Here is a 26149-nt window from a genome sequence, read left to right as displayed (position 1 = left end):
TTAGAGGCTGTAAAACTACCATTTTGAAGGTAAATATTTTTCTCTAAGACAAGGAAGTCTTATTTTATATATAACTGTTAAACATGGTGATCATTATCATTCCCTTTGTCTTAGATACTGGAAAGTGAATAAGACCTTACCAAAAAAAGCATTCAAATAATGTCAATGAGTAATATCACGGGAAAAAAATAGCTGTATTCTTGTTCAGAAAGTAGTATTCAGAATTAACTTATGTTGACCCGTGACTATTAAAATAGAGGGATTTGTTTGGCGTTTGAAAAACAAAAACCAAGTTGTGTGTCATTTAGTTTTGATATGCGTAAGATTTAACTTATAACAGGTACTTTTTATTGTCATGCAAATAGGATTTGCTAGTGATGACCAGCATATATAGCAATGTATAAGCTTCAGTTAGAATAAAGGTGAATGTTCTGGGGTTTTTTTGTAACAATTTTTGCTTTGGCAGTTAAGTGTTAAAATTTTTCCATTACTTTTAATAAAGTTAAAAAATACCCTAATGATTTGATTTTTAAAATGTAAACAACTGTCTAACAAAACACATCCCAGCATTTTCACTAGTTGTTCATAATTCCAGTGCTGAGTGAACTGTTTCAAGTCAAATGCTGTCTGTTTTTTCCCCTCTCATGGAAACTGACACTCAAATGTATTATATGATTTTATTTCCCTATTTGCACAATGAAAGAACCCAAACTTGCCCTCCCAACCTATGCTCACTTAATAAAAATTCAGGAAACACAAACCTTAACGTTTTGTGTAGTTAATTTAGAATTGTCTCTAGACTAAACAACTTTTAGGAGATAGCGTGAAGTTTCTTTACATAATTCACCAGTTGCATAAATTGGACTAAAGGTTTTCTAATTCTCTAGCAGGGATTGATTTACAGTGTTGACAAGTGTATCCCTTACAGAGTCCAAATGTGAACTGTCAGTATTAGAAGTCTGATAAATACAGTTTATTAAGAATTAAATGTGATGCTACTAGTGTAAACTTTTAAAAGCTAATTTTTCTGTCGTAAGAAAAAGTGGTTTTGTTTTGGAGGAAACTAAGCAAGCTGCCTAACCATCGTGCTTTTACATGATTAAAGTCTTTCTCACAGAGCATCTCAATCACCACACTCCCCAAGTGCTTCCACATGCATCATTTCTTGTTAATTTATAAAATGCAAGGAACGCATAGAAAATTTACTATACTATTTTTTTTTCTAAGCCTGAGAAATTTGATTCCAGAATAGTAGAAATCACAGGTGAACGTGACAACACACAGGAAATCATATGCTTAACACATTTCTGAAAACTAGAATTGTTTTCACTTGGATATTATTAGATTTTGAAAACATGAGATTACTTTTGAACAGTGAATGAGCTGTTTGCTACAGATCATTTAAAATAATCATTACTATTATCAAAATATTAAGCTTCTGCTTACCTCTTAAAATAGTTGTGTACAGTTGATTAACCATGGTACTTCAAGACTTCCATTCCTTTCTATTCAACCCCAAATACTGGGGAGGAAAAGAGTGACTTACCACTATGATGGAAATCCCCTTTGCTGTCTTTAATTATGTACAAAATCATTATGACACAGCACTGTACCAACAAAACCTAGCAACAAATGGCATATACTGTTTTTGGAGTTCCCTTTATATCAAAAATGATGTGGAATGCTTTATACACATTTTCATCTTCCTATACCTTTAACACAGTTTTATAGAGATCATCATCATGGACAGGGAGAACTTGAACCTGGGTATGTAATACCCCAGGCCCCATGATCCATATACCTCTTCTCCGGAACTTACTATTATTTGTAGTATCCAGGGCAATGCTGGATATGTAATATAAGAGTGGAATGTAATAAAAGTACAAAATGATTCTTACCTTAGACCAGTCACCCATTCGCCACACATAGCATTTTGAGTAGTCCTCACAGTCCTCAGCCTCTCTGGGTCGGGTGGAGAGGACACATTTCTTTCTAGGATTAGTACACCTCACAGTCCGATGGCGTATGCCTTTGCCGCACTTGACTGAACACTGGCAAAGAGTATCAGAGTTTGGGCTAAGTTGGATGATTAGATGTGTAGAATAATAATTGCATTATAGTAAGTGCTGGATCCATTTATGTCTCATACATTAATCATACACATAAAGACCAGGTGAGAGAAGAAAGGGTAACATTTAGGGAAAATCCAGAACACATGTCAGTGTCACAAGCTAAATGAAGTTGGGGGCCCAGTGCTGGAGATCGATAGATTTTAGACACACAGGACCATTATCACCTGGAATAATACAACATAGAGGTTAACTATGAAAGATAATATATAATGATCAAAATGTAAACTAGACCTCAAATTTTAACATATTATGTGAGGAAAACATCCATTTGCTTTTAAGATTTATTCTGCTCAAATTTTATGAAATAATGTAGGATTTTATAGGGCTGGCATATACTGTTATGCAAAACATGAAACAGCAAATACAGCATATGTGTGGCATGGAACACTACTGTACTACAAGTAAGGGGGTGTGGTACCGTGAGTTGGATTGGTTCCAATCCTATAAACTGGTGAACTGCTAGCTTTCTTGCATTGGTAGTTAACTATAAAATATAGCACAAAATCCTGCTCACTGGAAATATGTGTAAAAATTGAACTTTCAAAAAAAAATGCTCAAATTTCCTTTTCCTTTTGAATGACCAGAGATACAGAATGAGTCAAATACATATTTTAGTATGTGTCCACTCAGCTAATTACTATCTAGACAGAAGATAAATATCCTTGGTTTTTTTTCTGTTTGCAAACTTACCTATGAAGGATAATTCCCTTTCGATTCAGAAAGATGGTGTTGAAGCAGATCAACTCAGAACATGAGACACAATGATCTTATGTAAGTTGAATCAGAAGAAGAAGGAAAAGAAACAGCACTCACCTCAGACCACACCCCCGCCTCCCACACAGTCATGCAGTCCTGGCCCTCGCAGCGCTGGGCAGAGGCCGGCTTTGGCCCCGCACAGTCCCTCTCCTGGGCTCTGATCAGTGTCCCGTTGCTCAGCTGTTGCGTACAGGCCACTTGTCTGCTCTGCATTCCTTTCCCACAAGTTCTTGAACATGGAGTCCATTCTGTCATCATCCACCTAAAAGGAAAGCAGAAGTCACTGAGACAAGTGAAAAGGTATCTACTGTGTGATTTTTGTCTAGAGTTAGAATACTACACAGTCATTTTAAAACTAATGTCACAATTTCTCCAAGATGCCCATGTTTACTTTTTGCCTTGAGTCTTCTATGAAGAGAATCATGTCAAGATCTGCCCCTAGTAGAATCTCAAAGTACCGATTAGATTCTGTTCCTGGTGAAGTGCATCTTTACCTGTCACTGTACACCACAGTGGAACTAAATAAAGCTGCTAACATGCATGTGTCACTTCTGTTCTTTGCTTTAAGCCTTCACAATAGCCCCACATGTTAGTTGCACTGCAGCTATCATGGTCATCTGCAGAAAGGAAAGTCAAGATAGAGAGGTTTACCAAGGACCATAGGTTGTGGAGCTGCAGACTACTCCACAAGACACGCACCGCGTCAGCGACATCATGGAAGTGTGTCACTGAGCATCCCCCGTAACGTGGGGGAAGCAGTCAACATTGTATTATGCCTGTGATCTGCAGCAGGATTTCTGTGCCTTGGACACATCCTCCAGAAAGCTACTTTTGCTGCTTTAGGCTTCACCAGCACTGGAGTGACAGCCTCAGGAGACTAGATATTTACAAGGTCCTTGGGACTCTCATACAGCTTCTGATTTCTCTGCTTCACCTAACGTATATCTATTTCAATACCTGGAGACCATGTTCCAAAATACCAGGATTGTGAAACATACTTATGTAACTTCCATTCTTCCGTTTCTAATGAATTGGAATCTCTAAGGGCCACTATTTCAAACATCCCCCCCCAAACACATACCACAAATTTATTTAAGGAAGGAAATGATGCTTCTGTCGGAAATGAGATTCATTAAATTTGGTTTTTGCAACGATTCAAACTCTGCATTTCCCATTAGTCAGACAACTTGTAGGCACATCTCAATCTCCAAGTAGACTTGTCTCCATTTATTTACTCTTTCAGTAGTGTAGGGCAGTTAGAACCTTAAGCTAGTTCTGGGTTCTTACTATTTGTTCACATTCTTGAAACAATTTGTAACAGCTACTAAGTTTCCACTTTCTCTTTTGTAAAAGTGTTTATTATTATACTGCCTGATATATAATGGGTACTCTACATCATATTTATACTATTACAGTGTATTTATACATGATTTATACCTATTCATATCTCTCTAGTTTCATCCGCACTTGTTTAGAAATTAAGCTGCCCTCTCAGCCTGCACTCCAACTAGTGACACTTGTTTATATGCAGCCACTGCCCAGATGCTCGACAGCCACCTCCATGTCTCTTCCACCTAGAAGTTTTTCCACCCATCAGGAAGTATGTTCTCAGCCCTCTGTTTTCTGGCTCATACCACATATATGGCACTAGATAATCCTCAGGGAAATGGAAGGGCTCACAGGTGGCTTAAGCCACGTGATACCTTTTCCTGATTAGGATAAAAACTCTTCACGGACAGAACTAAATGCCTTACCTCACTGCATCCACACAACTAAACACAATAGCTGTATACAACATAAGAAATTGTTATAAATACTTCTTAAAATGGAATTTGCTTTTCTCTTTTTTATAGTCTTGTTTCAAAATAACGTAGGTCCTTGCATCCCTGGCAGCAATGCCGAGTTTGAGGATTCCCATTCTCCTACAGCTTACTTTCTTCATCTGTAAAGTGGGCTAATTCCTAATGATTCTAAACTTCTATTCATGAAAAAGACACACTTTCACCATAACACCTGCACCCCATTGTCACCTCACAAGTTCTTGCCTGTGGGTCTGTCAAAAAGGATGTAAGCTTGCGTTTTGCTTTGGTGTCCCCTAGTGGATTTTTCTAAAGCGATTATGTTTACGTTTCTGCTCCTTTTTTCTACTTGAGAATAACCAGGCTATAAGCACATATATGTACCTTTCCTCCAACTACAAAACTTAGAAGACAATACTGAAGAAAAGTATTTGCAAATTCCTTCGGGGTCTCATATTTTAAAAATAAAGTTCAGGCCCTCCCTGGTGGCGCAGAGGGTTAAAGCACAGCACTGAGAAGCTAAAGCCACCTCAGCATGAGTTCAATCCCCGCCTGACCCAGAGGTGATCCACATGGTGTGGTAGACCTCTTCTGACCCGCCCGCTGCTCCCCTCAGCGGTGTACTTCGTCCATCTGCCTGTTCTGCTCCCCACTCTGTCTCTGGTGAAGCCTCTTTCCACCCCTGAGCCTCCGGCCTGTACCCCTGCTCTGTACACACAAATATTTTTTAAAAAAAAAACTCAGATAATCTTTAAGTTATTTTCCATTCTTGTAAAAGCTAAGAACTAAATCTGTTGTAGAATTCATGTAATTTGAAGGTACCCAAATCTCCTTGTTGTTTTACAGTGCTATTTACTACTGGGTTCATATATTTTCTATTTGCCACAGAGGATTCCAGAATTCCATTTGGTAAAGTTTTCAATAAATGTGACTGAAATCAGAATGTTTCTTTCTAGGGTGAAGAAAAGGAAGAGACAGAAAAAATAAGCAAGTCTCAGACAGTTTTCTATGATGACCCCTCCTAGCACCCCATGTCCATTTCTTATTTTCTGATATTTTGATTAACCTCCCTCACATAGCTTCTTGGTCATTAAAAATATACTTCTTCCCTTTCCGAGGGAAGGAAATAATAATCTCTAATAAAAGGTTTCCTCTCTCCAGCTGCAAAGAATTCTTACTCCAAAATCCAGTGACCTTTTAAAGGTATTCATTTTACCAAATCATCCTTTAGATATTTTTCTGCAGCATAGCTCAGGGCAGGGTATTAACAATGAATGGTGCGTGCTGTACACTATGACCTCTCATGGAGCCAGCTAGAAAGAGACAAATGTACCTTATCCCTCAAATTCCAACTACTCAAGAATCCTGATATATGTCAGAATCATGGACAGCTCATTCAACCAAATGGAAACTTTACAGTGTATATATATAGAACAAATGCTGTCTTGGAATATTTTGATAAGTGAGTTCATGCAAGACAAATTAGCATTCCATTATCTATTAAAAGATAAAGAGAAGATAATTTTTAGAGACTGTAAAAGCAAAATGAAGCCAGGTTTAGAGCTGACAGACAAAGGCTAAAATCTCTGCTTTTTTACCTGTCACCTGAAATGGAAAGGGCCAAAGGAGCTGACTTCAGGCAATGATTCTCTGGGTCACCCCTCCTATTAGCACAGTTCATCACCACAACTTTTAATTCATAAACTTACAGGATCTGAGAAAGCGTACAGCTAGACAGGTATAATGGACATAATATTATTGAGAGTATTTTAATGTGCTTTTATTTTTTGCACATTATTTTTTGAAGATTATTTTAAACATGTATACAGAACTGGGGTACAGGCCAGAGGTGCGGGGGCAGTGAAAGGATTCATCAGAGACATAATGGGAAGCAGAACAGGCAGATGGATGAAGTACATGCTGAGAGGAGCAGTGGGTGAGACAGGAGAGGTCTGCTGCGCCCTGTGGGTGACCTCAGGGGCGGGATCAAACTCGCACTGAAGCGGCATGCATGGCTTAGCCTTGCAGTGCAGTGCTCCAAACCACTGTGCCACCAGGGAGGGCTGGGCACAGTCTTCATTATTCCTGAATCTATAGTATTTGTAAATGTTTTGCCTTGGGCCAGGGTAACATATTGATTGCTAAAACATGAATGCAAAGGAGAGACAAAGTTGATAATCAGCTTTCGAAACCTTAAATATACCAAAAACGTAAGGTGCAAGTCCTGAAATTCTATTGTGTAGTGCAAGAAAGGATTTTCCACATTATTTTCGGCTCTTATTAACATGGCAAGAGCCTGACCTGGAGACCTTAAAAATTAAATTCTGCACGAAGCTAGAAATGAAGGGACTGGGATGCAGGGCTGTGTCTCAGGGGGGAAGCACTGGGCTTAGGGTGCCAGAACTGAGCTTGCAGGACACATAATCACAAAGAGATTATTTAAGACAGAAAAGCTTATGTATGGTTAATTGGGATCTCTGCTCCTCTTTTCTTTCTCCCCATGCTACTCATTGTGGTGGAGGGTCATGAAGGAGACTCTAGCGGTTGCTGACCCTGCAGAACTGCAGAGTTCTTGCGTATCTCACTTGTAGGATGTGTGCATTCACTGAGACTCCATTACAGAAAGAACTCACTTGCCCACTACCACACTCTGCTTCATCAAACTGCAACAGTGTCCTGAGTGATAGAATCCTTGGTGCTGATCAAAAAGACTATCCAGGAAAAACAATCAAAGAAACCAAGAATGGTTCTTTGAGAAAATAGACAAACCTCTAGCGAGGCTAACACTGAAGACAGAAACAGTGATAGAATCACAAAAGCTAGAAGAGCAACTATGATGGCACAATGTCGAATTTCTCAGTACAGTTTATTAAACAAATGACTTGAAAAACTGATCAAGCATGGACACTGAAAAAGCACTAAATTTCCCCCAAAGAAAAGCCTAGGACCAGACAGCTTTACAAATTGATTTTTATCAAACATTTATCAAAGAGCTAAAGCTTATATTGCCCAAATTGTTTTTAAAACTACTGAAGAGGAAATACTCCCTAATACATTTGATTATGCCATTATGACCCTGATCGCCAAAACCAGGTAGAGATGCAAAGACAAGAATATTACACACAATAAGTTAATAGAATATCTTCAACAAAATACTAGCAAATCAAATTCAACACCAAATCACAAGGCCTATATATCGGTATCAAGAGGGATTTGTATGGAAGGATGACATATTCATGAATCACTGTAATACATCATATCAACAGCAACTAAATATAAAAAAATCATGTAATATCATTAGGTACAAGAAAAAAACACTTGATAAGCACACCCATTTATGAGAAAAACCTTAAAAGACGGAATAGAAGGAACCTACCTCAATGTAATAAAGGTCACATATGACAAACCAATTGCCAAAATAATACTTAATGGTGAAAACCTGGAAGTTTTCCCCTTAAGATTAGATGACTAGGATGCACACTATCAATACTACTAATTAGCATTATATAATGCTACCAGTATTAGAGGCTTTGGCCAGAGCTATTTCAGACAAAAGCTGGAAGTAAAGGGAATCCAGGCAGGAAAATAAGTGAAATCATCACAGTTTTAGATGATACGATGACATATATAGAAAATTCTAAGGATTGTACCCAAACATTATTAGAAACAATAGGTGAATACAGCAAAGTGGCAGGTTACAAAATATGGATACAAAGAATGAATGGAAGCAAGAACAGAATCTATTTCTAATTTTAAAAAACATTTGAAAATTGGGTTCAGTCTAAGGAAGTAAAGAGCTTATACAATGAGAAGGGCGGGACTGTGGTTAAGGAATTAGACAGTGACACAGGGAGATGGGGTAGCCCTTGCTCAAGAAGAGAAATCAATATAATCAAATTCACTCTCCAGTCTAAAAATGAATATATAATGGAATTGCCACCAAAATTCCAGCAATGTTTTTCAAAGAGATTGAGCTAAAAATACTGCAATTTATCTGGAACCACAGAAGGCCCTCAAGTGTATAAACAATCTTCAGAACAAAGTAGAGCAATGGAGATACTAAGTTACCTGACTTCAAACTTTAAAGCAGCAATACTAAAAACAGTATGGCGCTACAACAGAGAGATACATGGGTCAGTGGACTTGTGGGAAATCCAGAAATACATCTGTGCATATCAGTGCTGAATCTCTGATAAACAGCTGAGACCATACCACAGGAGAGGACAGTCTTTCTGGTGAATAGTGTTGAGAAAACTGGAAGCCAAGCAAAAGGAATGAAGCTGGATCACTCCCTCACCCCACACACAACTACAGGCGTAGATATAAGGTCTGTAACATACAACATGGCAGAAAACATTGATGATCTGTTCCAAGACATCAATGATAAAGATGACTCTGGGAGGTAACTCCTATGTCAAGATAAATAAAATCAAACATAAACAACTAAAATTACCTCAAGTGGAAAAACATCTACATTGAAAAGAACATGTAAGATTAAAAAGACATCCTATTGAGTAGTAAAAAAGTACTCATACAAATATATACCTGAACGGGGCCAATATCTGAAATATATATATAAAGCACACAAAAACTGAGGGTAGGCACCTGGCACTCAGAGAAAACCAAGAGGTATCCTGGGCCAGATCCTCCGTCAGTTTTTCTCTGAATAACTAGTTTAATGAATTTCTCTTTTATTGAAGTTTGATTTTGCTTTACATTGGTGATTATTTCAGTTTGCATCACCCTTGGCAAGACTGAGTACCCCATTTTTGAGAAGCTAGGAACAAATAGCTCAAGTCAGTCCAGTCACCAGTTTTTGTTTTTTTGTAGAAGTCACCAAGAGGTTATGATAATTTATCTTCTTCCTTCCTCCGAGTGTTCACACATGGCAAGCTCAAATTTGAGGCAAATCCTAGTCTTTGTGCTCCAAACCACTTTCTGTTGACCTTGCCTACTTAGCCTTACACTTTGTCACATAAGCGTCTGCACTATCTTTCAGCTTGGATTTGATTGGTATTTTGAGTGTGCCTGAAATGACAGCATCACTGAGGTGGGAAAGAGTTACCTGGTCTGGCACGGCTGCTCGTTGCACTTTCGAATCTGTGGCTCTGGCTTGGTTAAGTATTTGCATTTCTTGTTGTCCACGATGCTGATATTTTTGCTCATGATTTTTGTACAAGACACCGTTGTCCTCCTTTCCCCTGAAAAGAGCAAATAAACATAGAAAGCGAAGTTAGTATCAGTGTTAGTACAGGTCTTCAGGGATGCACTTAGGAGACATGCATAGGTTTCTCATTTTTTAAATAGATTTTAAACCAATTTTACATTAGCTTAGTGAGGATGAGTTTACAATTTACATAACAAAATGTATCTCTAGGCTTAAGGAAGGTCAGTGGTAATGTTTTCCTCATAAGAAATTAAGTGACAACTTCTGTGTTACAAAGGGATTGTGGGAGCACATCTGGACAAGACGGTGTTGAAGATTTATGTGCTATAAAGAACTGCAGTCTGGCAGAGTGAAGGCGTGGGAAGGTTGTATCTGCCCAAACCTGTGTTTCTATGTGAAAGCACAGAAATATGCATGGATATCTGCATTTGGCTAAACACTACCAGTACTCTTTGACAAATTATGAAGCAAGCCTATTTTGAGTGTATCTCTGGCCTTTATTTTTAACCATCTCTGATAAAGACTGTCTAGTAAGTGTCCTGCTTGCCAAAAAAACAAACAAAAACCCATGGGCTGCTAGCATTTTCCACCCTATTTCAGGAACCTGGAATTGTTACTTTGTCTAGTTTGAGAGTCTGATTTAAAGAGGGAAACATAATGATTTGTATTTGTATGCATTTTGCTTAGAACCTTACAGACATACTTTACACTTTTATTATTTCATCTTGTACTTAAGAAGCCTACTAAATATGTGCTAATTCTGTTCTCTACAAAGTTTGTATGTAAGTTTCCTCTGAGTAAGGGAAGATAAATAACTATGATTTACTCATTTAACTTGACATTACAAAATCATTACATCAGCCAACAATTTTAAAGCTACAGGTATCATGAAGAATTAAGAAAAAAAAAATCACCTCTTTTGCATCTCTAATGGAAGGTACATTAATTAGGGTCCAGTGACTGTCACACAATAACAACTAGGAAGCGCAGCATATTCGTGCAGGTCAGATCAGAAAGGGTACCCTGGGGTGGTGAAGAGATGGCTGTCCTTTAATTAATAGAAGCGAGCAAGGGAGGGATGGTATCAAGAAAGGAGGAAAGAAAGGATGCAGTGCGAGAGTTACCTTAAATAATTTTTGAGTACCTTTTACTTGACTTGACTCGGTATTATGAGAAACAAAGAAGACAGGCAGAAGTCAAAAGAACAGGACAGATCCAAGATCCCTACTGAATTCCTTTCAATAACCCTGAGCACTAAGCATGTTCTCACCTCATATTATAGAATAAAACAACTATATACATATGTACATTAAGTAGCAACTAGAACTGAAATGACTGCATGTCATGTTACTGAAACCATGTAGCTCTCTCGTTGTCTTCTAGCACAGAATACACAATGTTGGCCAGATTATTCCACATCTCGAGAATCTCAGGGTTCTGCTATTGCAGTTTCTTCTATATGGGCACTCAATATAGACAACAAGCTCCCAAAAGCAGCTAACAGGACCTTTCCCTGGAGTTCGAGGTAGGATGACAACTTGATCTTATGCCACTCTTGAGGTTTGTACCAGTGGGCAAATGGAGGCGGGGGCCTTGAGGTGGACATCCAACCACTGATTAATGCAAAGTATGCCCGACGGCATACAGATTGGGGAAAGGGTATGTCCCTAGGGAGAAGAATTAGAAGAGACTCCTGCTTTCTCCACAAAGAAATTGCCCTACAACGAGGTATTCAACATGGCAAATGGAGCATGGGCTGGACTGTAGTTTAGGCCAGGAACATTAACAGCGTGCTAGTTGCCTGACTGAACGTGGCAGCTATGACTCAGAGGTCCTCTAGCCTGCCCTGTGCAGCCTACCAAAGCAGCAAGCTGATACTGAATTGTAGAAAGGCAATCTTCCAGGCCTCAAGCTAGTAAATGCTTAGGGGCTGGCTAAGCTACTCCTTGATAGGTCCTGATGGGTGAGGTGTGGCATTACACTTAATCACAGTAGTATTCAATACCCACAAATTCAAATACTTTTCAAATAAGCTGCTAGAGAAGAAAAAGGTCTGATGTTCTTCCCTTTGTTTCTACAGAGAGAACTAGCTTCACAAAGAGGTGTTACATAAATATGAGAATTTGGGACAATCAACTTCCTCCTGGTTCTTATGCATCAGGTGCTCTTTTTACGATCTGGTACACATATTGAAGTGAATACAAATTTGTGTAATTCTTTTTTTTTTTTTAATTTATTTGTGCATACAGAACTGGGGTACAGGCAGAGGCTCAGGGGCGGCTTCACCAGAGATAGAGTGGGGAACAGAACAGGCAGATCAATGAAGTACACTGCTGAGGGGAGCAGCTGGCGGGTCAGGAGAGGTCTGCCACGCCATGTGGTCACCTCCGGGGCAGGCGGGAATCGAACTCATGCAGAAGTGGTTTTAGCTTCTCAGTGCTGGGCTTTAACCCGCTGCGCCACCAGGGAGGGCCCAAATTTGTATAATTCTAACATAGATAAGCACTATCTCTGCTTTATGATGATGACTATCTAAAAGCAGAATTAAAATAAATACTACTTTTATGAAATATAAATGTTAGTTCATAAATTTAATTTCAAGTCTTTAGAGCCACAAGATATGCTTACAGAACAGATGTAGTTCCCTACAGTAATGTAATGTGGTTTTTTTTGCCAAATATAATACAAAAAGATGACAAGCATACATTATCCAGAAAGCTTTAGTCAAACATATATACAGGCATAGAATAACTTTGAGCTAATTATACTCTTATGTTTTCTTTCTTCAGAAAATATTGAACCTAGTTGTGTTGGCCCAGAGCTAACATACTGAGCTATTGAAAAAAAAAATCATTTCTTACCTACAATGCTGATAAATTAGAGAACTAGAAACTGACACCATTGCAGGAAGCACTTTTAGTGATGTTCTAAGAAATGAAGAGGTGTGTGCCTACAAACTGAAGCAATTCCATGTATAATGTACCAAAGAAATACACATCATAAAATTTTTGAAGATGAGAAGCAGCCCTATGTCTTCAAGTTTCAGTGAATAAAAACCAGTAGAGTCAAAAAAAAAAAAAAAAACCTATTGCTCAGCTATAGACACATTTTGACTATAAAAATACAACTAAGACCCTTGAACACACATGGAACTATAAATACACTATTTTTTTTTTGGTATATATTTCCATGTTCTAGCCAACACAGGAAATTCCCATTCTAGTATCTAACAGCAATATTGACAGCCCATCCAATTCTGTGGAACCAAGGGACAAATTCAGATGAAGTGACTGGCCCTCTGCCTGCGCCTGAGGAGCTGCGAGCTGCTGACAGTGTAATGCTGGCTTTATGGCCATTACCTTCACCTCTAGAGCATTCGCGTTAAGTCAGTATTGGGGAAATATGTTTCAGTGCTTTGAATAAAAGGAACCATTGTGCATTGATCCCATTACCAAATTTAGGCAAAATGTGAAAATAAGGAACAATTTTTTTTTAATTTACTGATTGTTCTCTGATGGTATTTAAGATAAAACTGGGATGTCCTTCCCAGTTTCAGAGATAGGCTGTTTTATTTTCTATGCTCTGTTTTCACCCATGAAATGGATATTTTTAATAAAATACATTCTAGCCAGGTAGATTCTTTTCAGGGACTTGCATCATAAATGTGGAAACGCATTCTTGAGAGCCAGCCCAGTGTTTCAATATACACAGTTGAAATTCTATCACATTGAACATGACAAACTTTTAAATAAACCTGTAGAACTGTAAAACAGGCTATAGGCACTCATTTGTACTTAGATTTCTCTTTGAAATTAATATATTTATTTTCTATTGAACTAGCAATTGGCCAGCAAGCAAGCAAATCAAAAGTAAATATACTTTAATGAGGACAAAGGAATTTTCTATGAGCACTTCTTAAAGATATGTAAAATGATAATTATTTTCGTGCATATATTCTTTTTTTCTTGGACCAGTTCCATAATGTCATTAACATCTTAGCTGTATTAATAAATTTATTTTTATTTATTTTGTGCATTTTATCATCTCGATTGTAACCCCTGTGGGCTTCCCACCATCAATTCACCCGTGTGCCATCACCATAGCCTCATGTACTCTTTCCACCCCAGTTTTGATCCCATTCCCCTTTCTACCCCTTCTGGTTTATAGCTGTTCACTATTCTCATTTTTTTTTTCTTTATTACAATCGCTTTTTTTTTTCTTTCCTGATCTCCTACAATCCTTCTATGAGTGAAACCATCCAATTTTTTTTTTTCTTTCTGGCTTATCTCACTAAGCATGATCCCTTCCATGTTGCTGCAAAAGGCATGGATTTATCTTTTTTGGTTGCTGAGTAATATTCCCTTGTATAAATGTATACATCTATTTTTAGGCATTTGGATTGATTCCCTGTCTTCCCTATTGTAAATAGAGCAGTAGTAAATACAGGGTGCAGATGTCCTTTTGATACCATGTTTTTGTGTCCTTTGGGTAGATACCTAGGAGTGGGATTGCTGGGTCATATGGAAGCTCCATGTTTAGCAGTTTGAAGAACCTCCAAACAGCTTTTCATAATGGTTGTACCAGTTTGCATTCCCACCAGCAGTGTAGGAGAGTTCCTTTTTCTCCACATCCTCACCAACATTTGTTGTTGCTTAGCTGTATTTTCAACATATCCATGAAATATTTTTCCCTCGAGCTTGGGCTTTCTATTGTTTCTTAATCTCAATGAAAAATGTGTTATATTCATAATATCTAAGAGATCATCCAATCTTATCTTGTCATTTCCATGTACACATATTTTAATGTGCTCACAGAACTTCTGAGTTAAACTGGAGGGCTAGCATAACAACTCAAGTACTGTCATAAACTAGCTTCTTTCAGTTCTTCTGGTCAAGTTATTTTCCACTTTGATCTTCATATTTTGTACCCTAGTAATAATCATCCTCATCAGCCTTGGGGCCTCTGTACCTATTCATATTTCAAGAAGGCTTATCTACCACTTCACATCTCACCCTCGTTAGCAACTTCATTATCATCTAACCCATACAAGCTGGACAGTTAATTCACTACTAGCTGAGAGCACCTGTGTTTGGATCCCCCCACAAGAGCGTGTACAGAGTAGTTACTGGTAACAGAATCAAGACTGACAGGTAATTCAAGGCTAAATGTTTTGTATTGAAGGGTTCATTTCCGCTCTGCATTTCTGAAAATGGTAAAAAATCACCTGCAATCTAAATGGTAAATTACAAAATTAATGGATTAATGTAAAATAATGGATTACATTAATGGATTATCATTTAGGCATGAAAAGTTCAAGTTCATAAGCAGTTTGTGATAATACTCCTATTTAAGTAAGGTACAATACTAAATTGTTTTAAGTATTACTGAAATAATATAAATTTTGTTGTATTTTCTTTGGCTGATCACACTTATTTTGATATATTCAAAGTGCCTTTAAAATGTTAACATAGAAACAAACTGTACCCTTTTAAAAGATCCGGGCATGGCACATGGGTGGTTTGGTGATGGGAAGCCCAAGGGGATTGCAACTGAGATGGAAAAATGCACAAAAAGGTATAAAAATAAACTATTACACATAAAAAAAAAAAAAGGTTTGGGGTTTGGGCATTTGTGTATTGAGCTGTTTCCTCAACTTGGATCCAAAGTTTTGGATGCCTCCTTAGAATCTGGTGATGATGGGCAAGTATAGAGGATGTTATTATGGGGGTAACAGCTGCAAAGTCTCGAGCTAACAGGACTGAATGTGAACTATGTGGAGGATTTCCCCCTGTGTTTGTATCTATTTGATAATAGTTAATAACAGATAATAATGCTTTCCTAAAAGCACATTTATCTCTTCAATACATTATTTCAAAAGAGATTACTTTGGGGTCCTATTTCATTAATCTTACTATTAGACTCAAATAAATTCGAGTAATACAGGTAACGTGCACAATGTGGAATGCTAATTCTATATAAAACCCTCAGCATGAAATGATGCATCGGTAATGCCTCTGAATTAAGGTCACTAAACACATTTTTTTTGTGTCCAAAAAACTTGAAGTGCCAAAATAAATTTAAGACATTCCTTCAGAAACTTTTTTAGATGTTTTAAAAAACTAAATATGATGCAAAAAATTATTTCACAAGTAAAATTTTAAGATGTTAGAAAATAATGAATTTCAATGGTCAGTGTTAAAATACAAATTAATAGATTCATTAACATTTTCTAGAACTACTATTAGAATTCAAAAAGATGATGATGAAAATTGTGTGTTAAACTGTTGAAAATACATATAATCACCAGCATCCATTAGCTATTTTTAAAAAAATTACATAACTTAGCATTTTCTTGTCATACAACTTATTAATAAACAAATATATAATAAGTTAATTTTAATTTTGATTATCATATTTTAAAACTTCATTTCAGGGCCTCTCTGGTGGCTATCACTGCCATAGCTAGAGTTCAATCCCTGGTCAGGGAGCTAACCCACATGGCGCAGCACACCTCCATCTCCCCTGATGTTCCCCTTAACATTGTATGTTGGTAAATCTGCCTGTTCTGCTCCCCATGCTGTCTGTGGTGAATCCTCTCACCCCCTATACCTATGGCTTATACCGCAGCTCTTCAATAATAAGTTTTTTTTAAAAAGGATGCACAAAATGATGTAAAAATAAACTATTATTAAAAAAATTAAAACAACTTAGTTTGAGATATTGATGTGAAAGATCATTCAAATAAAAATGTAACTATCTCTAAATTTTCTTCCCCCACTTACTGCTGGCAACCTAATGCCTTACAATAGAATGTAAAATATTAAATGAAACATTGCATTTTTATATTGCCTTATCGTATTTTACTTGCTCTTACTAATTGTTCCAGTGAAACAGAATAGTGCTATTATTCCTCTTTCCTGTTGAAGATAAACTCTGCATGAATCTGTTTCCAATGTTCTGTGCTTTGAACCTAGTCTCATTTAATTCATGAATATGCTGAAAGATTACAAAGCTTTTTCTGGCTATAAAATCAACAATATGAAGTCAGAAATGATGCGATTCTTGAAATCCTGTCCCTCCACTTTATTTATGAACTGCAAAGGAAAATAATATCTAAACGCCCAGAAATGTTCTGGCACTGAAATGACTATGTGCCCTATTAATACAGTCAGAGGTAATTGAAAACTGTTGACTAAACACAATGAACAGATTTGGGAGTGCAGGTCTGGTGAGACACAAATCATGTATAGGTCATGTAAGGACCAGTATTATTTTACAAAATAAGGCATTTGAAATGAAAATAAATACCTATCTCATTCATATTTAACAGTTAAAAATATATATATATATATGTATATATATATATATATATAAAAAGGGGGGCCCTTCCTAGTAGCGTAGCGGGTTAAAGCACAGCACTAAGAAGCTTAAGCCACTTCGGCATGAGTTTGATTCCGGCCTGCCCCGAGGAGATCCACATGGAGTGGCAGACCTCTCCTGACCCGCCCGCTGCTCCCCTCAGCAGTGTACTTGGTCAATCTGCCTGTTCTGCTCCCGGCTCTGTCTCTGGTGAATCCTCTCACCCTCCGCATCTCTGGCCTGTACCCCAGTTCTGTATGAATAAATAAATCTTAAAAAAAAAAAATTAAAAAAAAAATACTTCTTTGAATCCAAAGAAAACCTATGTAATCTCTAAGACTATGTTCTATTTTGTGAAAAGAAGTGAAATTAAGCCTTCTGGGAAGCTCTGGAAGGAAGTCTATGATGAAAACAGGAGTCCTGGACTCTAACCCTCTCTTCAAACTCCAAAGGCCTTGTGACCTTGGAGAGTCACTTACTTTTAAGACTTTTCAGTTTCCTCATGTTAATAATTAAGTCATTGGATTCTTGTTCTGTGTAGTGACAGTAGAATTATAGGAAGATGAGGGTAAGAAAAGACATGCTTAAGAGTGTTTACAAGTCCCTCTGACAGTTAAAGAATTTATAATGAATCTCTGTTCCTTAAAGTTTGACAACTGGCAGAATATATTCTAGATTGTAATTAATGTGAATTTTAGGGAAAAAAATTTAACCAACTCTTTGCAAAATCTAATAATCTGCTTACTTGAACTAAGGACTAACACGTTTGGCATGTTTATTGCTGATGCCGCTTTTATTAAGCCACCACTATGGAGGAAAAAATTAGAGGATAATGAAATTCAATGACAAGTATTTTCCTGGCTAGAGTTTCCAATGTAAACAGATTTTAACAATTGCCTGTAGTGCTTTAACAAAAACCATTAACCTTTTCATCATTCTGCTCACTCACTCACTCCTCACTGCATGGGGCTGATTATTCTTATCTGAGAGAAAATCCTAACTGTATTGATTTTTCATTTCCAATGTGTTTGTTCCTATTTGTGTTGATCGATTCTCAGCCTTCTGGCCAAGATCAAGCATAGTTTCTGTTCTTATTAAATTATTTGAATAAAGAATGCAGACCATAAGAGTGGGCAAAGTCAAGGAACAGGAATCGGGGCAGGATGGAGGCCCCCATGTCACCTGAGAGTAATGGGGCCCAGGACAAAAGTGGTCAGTGAAAATTTCATCACATGGAAGATTGATGACTTTTGTAAATTGCAAGAGTGATTTGAAATCATTTGTCTCTATTACTCTATGTCCCTTGGAACAAAGTGTGTTCTGTATCCTTCTCCTCTTCTTGGGGAGATAACCTGACCTCCATGGGCCTTTGCTATCTCGAGAGCCAGGGACTCCAGGAGTCAGGTGAGAACCCCAGATCTATGACTGCTCTGGTAAAGCTGTTCCTTTTCAGCTCTGCACAGTAACATGTTTCCAGCATCGTTTTCTCTTGCTCCCCCTGCAGCCTCTAGCAGGCTGTGGCTCATTTTCCTTCTTACTCCCAGTACCCTTGGAAGCTACAGAAGTAAGAGAGGCCCTGGCCACTGGACACTCCCTTACCACTCTCCCTTTCTTCTTCCTGAACTTCTAAGCTGCGGGTCTCGGTAGTGCATTCCCCTTCTTGATGTCAAAAGCTAGATCCTGGGCCACTGCCTTTTTTTACTGTAAGATTTTAGCTTCTGATTTATTGTTTTCTTTTTTAAAGTTAAATTATTTATTTATACATACAGAATTGGATACAACTGTGTTGGGGGTGAGAGGATTCACCAGAGACAGAGTGGGGAGCAGAACAGGCAGCTTGATAAAGTACACTGCTGAGGGGGGCAGAAGGCGGGTCAGGAGAGGTCTGCTGCGCCATGTGGGTCCCCTCCCTGGCCGGGGTCCTAGCTCATACTGAAGCAGCTGCAGCCAGCTTGCAGTGCTGCATCTTAACCCGTGTGCCATCAGGGAGAGTCTACTGTTTTATTTTCCAACATTGCTCTAGGCACAATTATTCTATTTACAATGCCCATTAGAATGATTCTTCTAACACAGAGGCCTCTCAGGTCCTGGTCTTCTCCTAGAGATCTTGCTTGACTTAATTCAATAATTCCCCTGCGTTTTGACTACCAGTAACTGCAACCCCTTCATAATATCAGCTCTGTACTCTCCCACATTCTCCAGTATATCCAGCCCTCTCCCTTCACAACCTTGTGTAGACATTCTTTAACCAACGAGTTGCTATCACTCATCCATTCATTCTACCACCTTCTCACTTACAAGCCCTTCTTCTCTTGACTTTGCAGTTGAGTTCTATGGCTAACCATTTCAACTCCTTACAAATAATCTCAGGTCAACCATATTCTCCTCTGACTTACTAAACCTACCAGGCAATTCTCAGAGTTATTCTACATGTGCATTGGCAAGCTGTATTGCCTTGGAAGGTAACATACCATTATGATGATCAGTGATCACTGAAAATCAAGATCCCTGATGACAGGCAGCAGTGCTACCACACCATCAAAACACGGGTCCCACTTCACTCATCCTTTCATCCTCCTAAGTGACCCCTTCACATCTTCTCTGTTTTCCATAATTTCAGTATCTCCTTTTCTACCTTCACTCACAGCAAGATGTCCCTTAGAGATACAATAGATGCATCCAGAAGAGTGTGCTGCCTTAAGTTCCTGACACCTGCTTCTGTCCACAATACTGTCTTTTTGAAGTTGGAAGTTAGGGAATGGGAACAGGTGACCAGTCAGAAACCAGGAGGGCACCCCCAATTCCCAGTAAGGAGTGGAATGTCCAGAATGTGACAGAGTCACATGCTGCTAAAGCACAGAATAAAGCCACTTTCAGGAAGGCAGGCCAGGTAACGTGGGCAAGCCCTGGTCCTTGGTAGCCTAGTGGAACCCCACGGGTACAGCCAGTCAGCAGGAGACACAACTCAGAGGCACTCACAGTCCAAACCTCCCTCCTTCCCCGCTACTGCCTGCCCTCAGCAGCTGTCCAGTCAGGGTCTTCTCTGCTGGAAGAGCTTCCCCGTCCTTTCTACCTACCCATAAATCTCTTGCTTTTCTGTAACATCCATTTTAACAATGAACTCTTTCCTCTCCTAAAACAAGAACTATGAGCCCACCTGGGGTGCTCAGACTCTGTGCCCATTCCAAAATGCCCAATTCATTTTCTCCCATTAGTAGTGATGGGCTGTTCATATTTTCACCAGAAGCAACGACTGTAAGGCATCCCTTCTTGCCTGCTCAAGACCACCACCCCTGCAATTTTGCTCTATTGACACAAGCTATGCAATGGCTATCGTCTGACAGATTCCGGGTAGCTCAGGAAAAGCTCTGAAAAATCAGAATTTCCACTGCTAACTTATGTTATGGTTTCCCTTTTTTGCATAATCATAATATCAAAAAATATTGTAGCAACATCAGTTTGTAACTGGATTGCCTTAGCTCTAAATTGGCTACCTGGCCTGGGCAAAGTACAAGCTGAGCTGCTCGTGGGCAGGAAATTCCTTTGACTGAAGACAAAAGGCAAGCTCTCGGAGAGATAAGACCCGGGTACATTAAGACTCCTGGAAAACTTCTTTGGTCTTTTGACAAAAAGTGATTCTTAAGATAACTCTCAGGGCATAAGAACCCATGGACAATTTCCTAACATTATCAACACAGGTTTTGCTTAATGCATAACTATGTGACTTCTTAATTTATTCTTTTCCTAAAACAATCACTAACTACTCTCTGCTAGTCTTATTTAACCTCTTCCTAAACAAACACTAGCTACTCTCTGCTAACCTTAAGTTAGCCATTGGCTTCTCTTTAGGCTATCACTGACGACTATGCTAACACAATTTATTCCTTCCCTAGGACTCCTAAATCCTTTGCTAACAGCTCATCCTTTCCCAGACCCTGATCCTTTAAAGTCACAGTTAAACATCCGTATACATGAAAGCTATCACAAAGATGTATAGTATAGTGTGCCATAAAGTAGCAGGAAGAAGATGCATTGTTCCTCTCTTCCTTTAAAACTTTTATGTTGGTTTCTTATTAACTTACCTGATGCATTATTGTAACTAAATCTTGCTAAACAGTATAAATAAAGACCTGCAAAAAGATGAGCAGGAAGACATGCACCCAATCCTGACTCTTGTGTCTTCCTTGCGTCCTCTCCCCCCTCTTGGAATCTCTGCACGCCGACGCCTTCCCATCTTAGGGTCCTGCCTGTCCTGCCTCCAGACACCTCAAAAGTTGGAGCTGGTCTCCAACACTCTGTCGTTTGCATCACTAGTATTTATTCTATCCTGGGAAATGCACAAGGGCAAACGGTCACATGTCTTCAGATGCTCAAGTATGCAGGTCACACAGAAGCAAATTCAGTACCGCTCTTTCATGTATCTTTACATTAATTTTAGGTCTAAAGCAAATTCAGTACCGCTCTTTCATTTATCTTTACATTAATTTTAGGTCTACAATGCTTGCAGGTAGCTATACTCTGGCCAGCATTTAGAACTTTCAATATTTTATAAAAATGAGAAAGTAAAGTATAAAACTCCAAAATGTATCTATATGACTGAACAACCTGCATGGTATCAAGGTAATACATTAATATTCATATAAAAGAACACAACAAGTGAGCTGTGCAACACCACCAAAGAGCCTTTTTTAACGTCACCATCACATTTTGTCACAAGATAGGTAAGGCAATTAGCCACTAACTGTGTCACAAAACCCTTTGTTCAAGTTTTTGTGGGTTTTAGAATTGCTGACAGGGTGGTAATCTTATTTATCAGCAGTTACTCAGAAAACAACTGCTACTTAGCAAAGATTCATACTGGAAAATCACTCACCTCCTCCGCATGTGGCATCACAATCTTCCCAGCCTGTGTGTGTCCACATGAAAAGGGGCTCAGGTGCTTTAGAGCTCTGATTCTCTGGAAGAGGGTCGGATGGGACAGTGTATTCATAGTGCAGACCATAATTCTGGTCTTGAAACAGCAGCACCTACAATCGATAAAAGTGATCAAAACATAAAAGTTGATCAATTCAATGTGAAGCATAAACTAAGGCTGTTCATACCAAACAATGCTTACTCTGTGTCGTGCAACTGTTTACATGTTGGAGTTCTCATGCTTCTGAAAAGACAGGCGCTCAGCCCTTAGCTCTGACCTAAAGACGTCTGGAAGCAAAGCCCATTTGAATGAGGTGGGCTTTTTCTTTTCCAGTCACTGAGCGAGACAGTTTCCAAACACAATGTGTGTATCAGATGACATTCGTAGGGGGACAGGGACATGTGCCCTGTCTAATACCAAGATATGACCTATAATCTAATAGTAAATAAAACTTTTCCTTCATACAAAAAAGGAGAGATGGCTGGTGAGGTCCTGTGTTAGTAGGGAGAGAAGATAGAGGATTGGGAACTCCCTCACAAGGGTAGAAAGCTTACTTCTAGGTCACAGAGAGGACAAGAATTTCTTTCCATGTGTACCTGCAGTAAACTTTGAATTTTGACAATCTACTAGTTTTCCATTTGAGTAAAGATAATTTCATCTGGAAAAGAATATGTTCAAATAATTCACTCAATTACTATAGTTAGATATATGTAAATGAAAGAAAAATCCCCAAATTCATTTTAAATGAAAGGACAAAATAAGTTCATTTTTTGACATTTTACTTTTGACATTTGTCATTTTACAAATGACATTTGACATTTTTTGACATTGGCATGATTAAGTATGGAATTTGATTTTTAAGTTTTCTAGATCTCATTAAATACTATTTAATGCTTAAAAAACCCTCAATTTTAATTTATGCTATATGCTATAGAGAACTCTTCAATAATTAATCTGCATCAATGTTGTAATGTTAGGTAACTCAGAGTTACCACTTTACACACAAGTTTAAATGAGGGTAAGGGTTTGTACATTTTCTATTGTATTTTCATTATATCTTTTACATAAGATTCATTTCAACAGATCAGCTGAAACACTAAGGTATGTTAACATGTACATTCAGGAAAAAGTGCGATGGCATTACCAATAATGAAAATAATGGTTTTTAAATTCTATGCATAACCTACTGGCTACTAGTTCTAAGTACATTACAGTATTTATTTTGGCTTTAACTGTCTCGTGTGATGTTGCCAATTACATGTGATTTCAGTTAAATGAGTTTAAAAAAAAGATTGACTTACCTTGTTTAAAGCCATAACCAAGTGATGACACAGCTTTTATTTTGATGAAATGATCATGTAAATAAGTTATTTACCTCTTATTTAATTAAATAAAAACTTGCCTATATTTCCCCCAGTGAACTACTTTTTCATTGATAGAACTTTAGATTGTCCTTAAATATCTAATGCCATTTGAAATAGAAACATTGGCTAGGAAAATCATTACTCTTTCTTAAACCATTTGAACTTGGCAGTTTTCTTTGCAGGAAGGAAAGTGTAACTGTGTTCCAGTCAAGGGCACACACTGAAGCAACGTAGCAGAAGGTACTTCCAAAATTCAGTACAAGCTTTCAGTCTGTAATAGTCATTAAAGAAAAATATCTTAAAAGTATAGCTTCCTTTGGATCACTGAATAAATCCAGGTCACACAGATGCCTTCTGTAGACATAGTTCACTAGCTTTAATTATGTTTCATGCTTCCAGGAAAAACCTTGGTAATTGCCAGTCAGATTAAGGGTTCTGTGGCTAGGAAACTCCCTCTCCCCGATGCTGAGGTCTCACATAGACTGTTTTAACATTTTGAATTACAGGCTCAGTAGAAGAGGCTAGGTCTTGTCTTATTAAAAAATGTAGTTTACATTCATATCATCAGTCAACCTGATGGCATTTTTTGCGATCCAATAATTAAAAATGTTTGCTGCTGATAAATGTTGCTATAAATAATTCAAATCACAGGAAATGCCAGATATTAGTGAATATTTGTTAGATTATTTTTTTTCCTCTCCAAAATGGTATGTGATACAGAGTGGAGTCTCTAATTCAAATTTAGTAATAGGATCCAAAAAAAGAATCATGGAGCAATGAAAAAGGTAATTATTCAAAATATAAATAAATTTATGGTCCAAGGCTGTTTGGTATAAAACATCTAGGCTTTATATCAGGAAGCACAACATAGGAAACCGATTAACACCTGATTTGTTCCAAGCTAAATAACTTATGGGGAAACACTAAGCATATAGTCTTTCTCACATTTACATAAATAAATAAATCTGTAAAATGGAGTGAAAACTCATATCACAAAGGGTTATTCTGAGAATTAAATGCTGTAGTGACCTTTTGGACCTTATCTGACTCAAAGTGTTTTATGAATAGTATATACTACTATTGCTACTGTTGTTATTATTAAGATTTGGAACAGGAGGTCCTAACACCACTCACATAATTCCCTTTCTTCCTGTTAATCACATAAACATGGCTATTGGAAATGTGATCCATAGAGAAGCAAGCAGTAGTGGCATCCTGAGGTCTGTGTTTCGAATCAGCCCAAGGGATTCAAAATACAGATCTCAGGGTCTATCCTAGACCCAGACAGAGATGCAGGTTTTAAAAGAAGCCCAGGTGATTTCCCTGCAGGTAAAGTAGGCAAATGTGTTAAGCTATGATTTGAACCTCTGGCTCTTCAGACCAGCAATGCATATCTCCAACTGAAGACACCACTTGGCTGATGGTGTTTCAGAGTTGTTTTTGTGTGTGGGCTTAAGGAGGTGTGGAAGTGTTTGCACTTTAGGACATTGCCATTAGGATGGAAAACAAACCACCTGAGCCAGGGCTCAGTCCTTAGCCAAGCACACTGACTGCAAGATCAAGGTCAAAGGGCACGTGGGCCTGCCACCAGCCAGGACACAGAGCCCTAATGTCCTGCTTTTTTATCTAAGCTGTCACGCACACCACTCTTACTGCCTGGTAAAGAAACACATCCCAAACTTTCAAATTTTTATCATTCTTTACAGGAACTAATTAACCTAATAAGAAAATAGAGCAGAGAAACTCAATGCATTGGAACAAATCTTTTCCCAGGGACAGTAATTTTTATCAATAGCATTTTATATAGATCATGCACATTTCATGGATGTATGAAATACTATAAATTCTCTTGGCAGACACCTGGTTTATAAATTTATGCTTATGGGGGAAAGGGCTTCTTAATGCCTGCTCATTTGCCTCTCCTGAGAATCTGTGAATTCCAAACTCCTTAACATATCTTATTCCTTCTGCAATAGTTTCCAATTTTAGCTTCACGATTTAAAACTCCTAAGAAATGCCCTAAACCCATCTTTTAAACAATTTTAAATACCTACCTGATGATTAACATTTTGAAAAGGGTTAGAGGACACATGGGAATGTCTTTTGTCATAGTAACTTGATTACACAATGTATCAATTCATTTCCTCATACCAGCAGGTGTAAAGGTGATGTAGTAGGACCTTTGGCAGAGATCTTCTCCCAGAGGCCTCGTCTGACATAGTGGACTGTAGTTCCTGCTAAGTTGAATGCTCCGGAATGTTCAATCTTCCAGTCACTATTAATAGACTGTTTTCCAGTGTCTCGGAGAGCTATGAAGATTGATAAATAATATGAGAATTAACAAGTCAGCTTCACTGATCAATATCCATTTCACATGTTTTCATTAAAGGCATTGTTTTTTTTATTCTGAACTAATGGGCAGGTACTTTGAGATGTAAAACCTGAAGCATCTCCTTTTGGAGGCTTCCTCAGTCAGCAAGTGCTACAGCTCTCCTGCCCTGAAGTTTGTCACAGGTACAGTGATACTGATCTGTGCCTCCTCCATATTCCTTGGACATTTGATTATGATGCTAAACTATTATGATGCTAAACTATTCATTAATATATTAACGTTTTTAAAAAGATTTACTTATATTTATGCATACAGAGCTGCGGTA

General features: G+C 38.1%; 1 protein-coding gene across 1 annotated transcript in view; it reads right to left on the bottom strand.

Annotated features, from left to right (window-relative positions):
* The window catches only part of ADAMTS19 (ADAM metallopeptidase with thrombospondin type 1 motif, 19), a 197011-nt gene that overhangs the window by 23271 nt on the left and 147591 nt on the right, over positions 1-26149 (bottom strand). Inside the window, exons 16-20 of the mRNA XM_004686504.1 lie at positions 25644-25810; positions 22087-22240; positions 9753-9888; positions 2946-3150; positions 1899-2051 (exon numbers count right to left, since the gene is read on the bottom strand). Coding sequence (XP_004686561.1) covers positions 1899-2051; positions 2946-3150; positions 9753-9888; positions 22087-22240; positions 25644-25810 — 815 coding nt within the window. The remainder of the gene's footprint in view (positions 1-1898; positions 2052-2945; positions 3151-9752; positions 9889-22086; positions 22241-25643; positions 25811-26149) is intronic.

Source organism: Condylura cristata, unplaced genomic scaffold, assembly GCF_000260355.1.
Source record: "Condylura cristata isolate star-nosed mole 26May11 unplaced genomic scaffold, ConCri1.0 scaffold00021, whole genome shotgun sequence".
NCBI classification, from domain to species: Eukaryota; Metazoa; Chordata; class Mammalia; order Eulipotyphla; family Talpidae; genus Condylura; species Condylura cristata.
The sequence above is the reverse complement of the archived record's forward strand: the minus strand, read 5'-3'. Positions and strand labels throughout refer to the sequence as shown.